This window comes from Montipora foliosa, chromosome 2, assembly GCF_036669935.1.
Source record: "Montipora foliosa isolate CH-2021 chromosome 2, ASM3666993v2, whole genome shotgun sequence".
In the NCBI taxonomy this organism is placed as follows: domain Eukaryota; kingdom Metazoa; phylum Cnidaria; class Anthozoa; order Scleractinia; family Acroporidae; genus Montipora; species Montipora foliosa.
Genome location: NC_090870.1, coordinates 45,882,168 through 45,888,983, shown reverse-complemented (window position 1 = coordinate 45,888,983; position 6,816 = coordinate 45,882,168). Strand labels below are relative to the sequence as shown.

Below are 6,816 nucleotides of genomic sequence, written 5' to 3'. Positions count from 1 at the left end.
GGGAGGGAGGGAGGGAGGGAGGGAGGGAGGGGGACAAAGAAATAAATAGAATATTGGGGCCGCCAATCCTTGCTTCATCATCGAGAAAATTATAGAGGAATCGTGGAAGAACAACGCTGTCAGGCACAACACAAAAGGAATCGCCTCTCGCTCTCGCGCACCTGTTGAGAGTAAGTGAAGAAGGATGTCACGTGCCTCGACCCTCGAGCGTCTTCCTCAAAGGGTCCTTTTACTATCTGTGTATTTGCTCTCAGCAAAAGGATGATTCATGTTTTTACCGAGAAGTGGAAATTAAATTTCAACTGATCAGGGTGTGTGGTGCAGTCTCCTTCGCAGCCGTTATTTGGGCCCTCAGACAACGCTCTTCCCCACTACGGTAAGGTTTGGTAAGGTACGGTGGTCACCAACACAAATTCACTAACTACCAGTCTCCTGGGACACTGTCAGGGAGGAAGTGGCAACAATGCCGTACAATGGAGGTCCGTGTTTTGTTCGAGGTATGTATATATCGCATAGTACGCAGCACATAAGATTATTTTAAATCACTTAATTACACAAAGAGCACCAAAGAGCAACCTTTCTTAAATCTGGCTAGTTTGTGACATCACTGAAGCAAGAAACGTGCCCGTCACGTCTTGATTTAAATTAAGTCTTTAATACGTGCATGTCGTAAGCGTTTGTCATTTATTACATTACCACTGCTACTAATAGGGAAACCTTGAAAAATGCACATATGATCATGGAAAAAAGGATTGGAAACGCCGGTACTTGGTATTCAAGCACATACTTGCAAGCAACATCAGAAGCCTGGAATTTTACGCCAGTGGAACAAAGAACTGGAAAAAAGCTGAACCCAAAGGGGTCTTGGCACTCTACCCCGGCTATGAAGTGGTGAAAGTCCAAGAGGCCAAAAAGCAATTTGTCTTTGAAATCAAAGCAGTTGATCACACCTATCGCTTGGCAGCGCATTCTGAAGATGAACTAAATCAATGGGTTCTTGTTTTGGAAAGGGAGAGTATCGGTGAGTGATAAACCCAGACAATTCGTTCTCTCTACAATATTATCCCCGGATTATTCACCTCCAATGGTTTAAAGCATTGATTTTTTTCATGAAGGTCTAAACTTTGATTTTAGGGATGGTTAAGGGGTGGGTTTTGAAATAATTGGCCATTGTTCAAGATCATAGACATTGTCACAGAGGGAAAAAATAGTCTAGACTGGATAACTAGATAGGCAAGTTCACGTTCTTGATTGCATCACGGGTAATCAGCGCAACATGGCGGGAAATTCAAAGCAAAATGTACTGTACATGACTCTACTTTATAGACTTTTGCCTTCATAAACCAAACAAATAAGTTCATGTTCACAACTGAGATGAACTAGACTTGGTAACCGTTCTTTGGAAATCCTAAATATTGCTTTTTTTTCGTTTCCATACATTCTCTGTAATTTTATGTTTTTGGAATTACATGAAATGTATGGCCGATACTCTTTTTAATAACATAATTTCTGCAACAGCCATTCTCTCCAAATTTATATTGCCGCACCTTTGATCGCATATCTTCTGTTTTGGAAAATAAAAAACTCAAAATTGCATATCATGACTACCTTTCATCATTTTGAACTTCCTTACAAACCTTTGAATTTCTCTCCATCTTGCCCTGATTACCCATGATGCACTCAAGAGCGTGAACTCGTCTATTTAGTGATGAACTTGAGTTAACAGAATATATACAGAAAATGGGAATTCAAAAATAGACATGCATGCAAGGACCATTGTTAGGAAGTTCCCATGAATTGCCCCTTGATCGAAAAAAAAAAAAAAAAAAAACAGAGGTAGGCTCGGTTTAAGATCTTTTTCATTCCAAAAAGATGCAGATACAGCTCTTTAAGCTCTGAGTTAATTTATTTTCTATGCCCAGCATATAATATTTACATGTCCCAAGGCCATTTCTTAGTTCATGTCTGCCTCCTCTTCAAAGCGAGTCTAAGTGCGAAGTTTTTCTTATGAAGATTAGTTTTCATTCATATGTAGTCATAGGGAGCCCACACAAACAGTGTGTCTGTTTGTATGTTCGAAATATGAAATGTATGGGAAATATTGAAGAGTCGTAATATAGTAAACTTACATCGAGAAATGACTATGTTAAAGCTCAAAATAACCTCAGTTGTTGTGTATTGTCATTTCTGCGGCTGAAAATGGTGAATTTGAGGCATTTGGTGGGTTTTCCGTTGACTGTTACTACACGTCCTTAGAAGGAGACAAGGGTGGAAAGCTCATTTTCGACCGCTCCAACGTCAAGCCAATTTTCACCCAGAAATTAGAATCGCCCGTCTTTCAAATCGAACACCAGATAAACTGAAAGGTTGACGCTTCTTCTCGTGCCACTCAATCGAAGATCCATTCCAAATCCAAGCGCTAACCGCCAAATAACTTTCGAGAAATGCAGCTTTCGAAGCGACCAGCATCTGCGGCCGGGATTTCGTGTGCCAAGGAGCAACCGTCACGCTGTTTGCTCCACACTGAGTGGATGCACTGTTTAGCAACATCCAATCAGTGTGGAGCAAACAGCGTGACAATTGCTCCTTGGCACACGAAATCCCGGCCGCGGATGCTCGTCGCTTCGAAAGCTGCATTTCTCGAAAATTATTTGGCGGTTAGCGCTTGCATTTTGAATGGATCTTCGATTGAGTGGCACAAGAAGAAGCGTCAACCTTTCAGTTTATCTGGTGTTCGATTTGAAAGACGGGCGATTCTAATTTCTGGATGAAAATCGGCTTGACGCTGGAGCGGTCGAAAATGAGCTTTCCACCCTTGTCTCCTTCTAAGGACGTGTAGTAAAAGTCAACGGAAAAACCCACCAAATCGCTCAAATTCACTATTTTCAGCCGCAGAAATGACAATACACAACAACTGAGGTTATTTTGAGCTTTAACATAGTCATTTCTCGATGTAAGTTTACTATATTAGGACTCTTTAATATTTCCCATACATTTCATATTTTGAACATACAAACAGACACACTGTTTGTGTGGGCTCCCTATGATGTAGTTTTAGTTTTCATTCACATGTAAAGTTTTCATTCGTGTAAATTAACCATCACAAAAACTTCGCACGTAGGCTTGCTTTGAAGAGGAGATAGACATGAACTCGGAAATGGCCTTTTTTTTTGTAGATGCATGATTGTTTATTTTGGACTTAATTTATTTTAACTTTTGTACAAGGAACCCCTGTTTTTTAGGGAAAGTAGTTCCTCTTCTGGGTTTTCCTCAATTAGACATTATTTACAGGCATTATTGCAAAGAACATAACACTGCTGTTCCAAACAATTTCTTAGCACACTTCAATGTAATCAAGAAATGCACGAACAAATTTGACTGCCTTGTTAATGAAATGCTGTGTATTCAATATCTTAAAACCAGCATTGAGTGTACAGTCGGATTCCCTTCGTGCTAAAGTATTCATGTAATTAGCTTGGCACTCTTTTATGCAAATTCGTTTCAACTTAGCCTTTCCACAAACCGCATTTTATCTTTGTAACCTTGATAATGGCGCAAGATGCACCGAAAAATCGGTTTCTGTCACTTATATTTCTTGTTTCATGAATCTCTTAATTAAAGTTGCAATCTCATTTAAGGTCCAAGTCACCTGCTCAATAAGACTCTAAAAACCATTTAATTACATTTTACATCTTTTTTAAAACCTTGTTTTCTTTTTTCAGTTGACTCATTTTTGGTAGAACCGGAGGCCAATGAGCAATTGGCAAAAGTTGGAGCATCAGATTCATGTCATCTTCACATTGCAAATAACGAATTAAGACTTCTTTGTGCTAAAGATGGAAGGCTTCTTGTTGCATGGCCGCTCACTTGTCTGAGGCGTTACATGAGTTCTCGTGGCAAATTCATAGTTGAAGCTGGTCGAAGAGCACCTACTGGAGAAGGGAAATTTACTTTCCTGTCTCCTCAGCATGACCAGATTTACAAGGTGTTGGACAACATTGTGAAATCCAGAGCCCGTAAGACTGGTTTGTCCACACCATGTTCACCCCCACTTAATACAAAAGATAAAGATGTCTCACATAAGTGTTATGATCAGGTCATACCTACTTCTCCTGCCATGGCCAGCAACCAGCCAATGCCACCAGGTAGTTCAAACTCCTTAAAAAATGCTTATGCTGCACCCTATGGTCACCTACCTTCCAGGAAGGCCATTACAACAGACGTTTTATCGCCTGTGGTGTCAGAACAGGATAATCAGTACAACACTTTGAATCACTCAGTAGAGTGCTCCAAGAAAACTTTGCAAAATCAGAATCTTCAAGGTACTGATGATGAATACTGCACTCTTGATGAACATCTGTCTCCACTTACAGATCAAAAGAATGTGTACAATGTTCTAAATCAGCATGACAGAAGTCAACCAATCACAGGCATGCAGTATCAAAATCAACAAACACAAGATGTGTATAATGTGCTTGGTGAAAAGCTTCATTCTGTGACACTGAGTGACATGCATTCTACTGAGGATGGCACATACAACACCCTTCACACTATGACTTCTTCTCAAAATCAACTACTTGCATTGGCTTCGCAAGGTGAGGAAGCGTATAATAGATTACACCATGCCAACCCTGCACCTCCTCCTCATAGACACATCCAGCCCCCCACCCAGCAAGACCTGTCTGTCCCACCAGTGATGAGAACTCCTCCCAGACCGCTAGCCAAGAAATATTCTGGTGAACAGAAAAAACAGCAGACACCCCATCCATCACAGGTTCCAGATGATGACAATGACAACACACTGGCAACAAAAGGAAGACCTCCTTCTCCAATAAAGAAATCATCAGAGCAAAGGACAGCATTTCAGAAGTCCAAATCAGTTTCACTAGATGGAGACAGTGATGCTAAGACAGTAAAAGCTAGATCTCGTCCTCCACCCCCTAACAAAGCAACATCAGAACAAATGATAAAATTCCAAAAATCCCAGGCAGATACAGATGAAACAAATATGTACAACACATTGGATTCAACTGCAGTCAGACATGCACCAGTTGCAGCAAGGAGATTATTCCATGCACCACCAGAGGAACGTGGAGACGTGTATAATACTCTGGCCTCAGCAACAGGTATTGGTGCGTCACCAAGTCCAGTTCCAAGTTTATTGGAATCAGACCAAATGTACAACAAATTAAATTCCTTGGGAGTGGTGCCAAAATCACACCCCAGAGTTACGACAGAGGAGGCAACAGATGACATGTACAATACACTAGATAAATCAAGAATGGAGCTCTCCACCAGTGATCCTTGTTTTCCCCAGCGGCCAGTTCTAAGCCGTGGCACTAATTCTAAGAGCCATCCTAACAGTCCTGCGAAAAAAGATGACCCTATATTTAGGAGAAATAGCTCTTCATCTAGCTTAAAGTCAGTGCAATGCCCTTTGAACATTGCAGAATTACAGATGCAGAGGTCATCATCTTTAGATGATCTTGATTCTAAAGCAACCATTGACCCTGCAATGTCTTTGTCACAAAACACCAGACATAAACAGATTCCAATACCAGTACCGAGAACTTTGACCCCCAGGGAGTTACCAACAAAGCCCAGAAAAGCGAGTGTGCCAGATGTCTTCTCTTTGGCAACATCTCATGGTGGAAAGGATGGAAAAAAGGGAGGAAAGAGTCGCCTAGTTTTGAACTTAAAGGCTTCGCTGGAAGCTGGAGGTTTAGATTTCTCCAAACCAAGACGTAGAGCAAGAAAGCCATCTAGAGAAGAGACCGGAGACCAAACCAGGTATGCAGAGAGTGATGAGCATACAATGAGCAAAACATCATCAACAGAGGAAGTCTTTGATCCACAAATTCCTCCCATAAGAACGGGAAGGTCTTGCTCATCGCCTAGTGTGCATGTCATACAAAGAGAGGATGTTTATGATGAATTAGAGCATTCAGCTCTCAGACCCAAGTCTGAACAGATCACCAAAGCCAAGAAAGGTAAAAAAAATTGACAATGCTTTGTCCCAGCACTTCTACATATCGAAGTGCTTGCATACATATGTGACCACAAAAGGTTTCATTTCAAGGCCAAATGACTCTTACAGTAATAATTCAGCATTATTATTGTTGTGCCTAGGACAAATTTTTAAAACTCTTAAAGTCACTCTGATGGAGATTCATTGACAAGAAATTTGGAACAATTCAGTCTTACGAGCACACTATCAATGAATCTTCAGTGTTTAAGACACAAGAAGCATACATTTTTTTGTAACAATTTTTAACCCATTGACTCCTGAATGGACCCTCATTGACAAGCTTGATTAATAAAGTCTCATCCCCAGGGGTTAGTGGGTTAAAGAAATTGGTAAAAGTTAAGAATCCGATCCCACCAATGCGTTGGCCAACACATCGACCCACGCGTCGGTCGACTGTCGGTCGATTGTCGGCCGACTGTTGGTCGACTGTCGGTCAACTGTCGGCCAACTGTTGGTCGACTGTCGGCCGACACGTTGGCCTCTGCTTAATCTTATAACGTATAAGATGCGTCGGTGGTGCATTGGTGGCATGTCGGTGACTCATTTGGGCCTTATGGAACTGTTGAAAACCTAAACGTACCTTTTTCAAACTGAACGGAAATGTCTTCGACGGAAAACTTTCACTTCGCGTTGGCAGACGTGTTGGCCGACGCGTTGGTGGGATCAGATTCTTAACTTTTACCAAGAAATTCATGTACCAGTATGTTAGGGAACTGGTCAAAACTACTATACTCGAACAGGACCCACCTTTGGGGTAGGGGGATTCTCAAAGACACCACCTATCTTCG

The 6,816-nt window shown here is 41.4% G+C and overlaps 1 protein-coding gene across 1 annotated transcript; it reads left to right on the top strand.

The window, feature by feature from the left end:
- Positions 1–362: 362 nt before the first annotated feature.
- On the top strand, positions 363–6,139 carry LOC137993285 (uncharacterized). Its single transcript, XM_068839032.1, has 3 exons — positions 363–497; positions 712–1,021; positions 3,723–6,139. Exons 1-3 carry the CDS (start codon positions 474–476, stop codon positions 6,002–6,004), a joined length of 2,616 nt encoding a protein of 871 aa, XP_068695133.1. The 5' UTR covers positions 363–473; the 3' UTR covers positions 6,005–6,139.
- The last annotated feature ends 677 nt before the right edge of the window (positions 6,140–6,816 follow it).

Coding starts and splice junctions, on each gene's coding strand:
- LOC137993285 (XM_068839032.1), top strand. CDS start 474: ATGGAGGTCCGTGTTTTGTTCGAG. Junction 498..711: donor AGGTCCGTGTTTTGTTCGAG/GTATGTATATAT, acceptor TGCTACTAATAG/GGAAACCTTGAAAAATGCAC. Junction 1,022..3,722: donor TTTGGAAAGGGAGAGTATCG/GTGAGTGATAAA, acceptor TTCTTTTTTCAG/TTGACTCATTTTTGGTAGAA.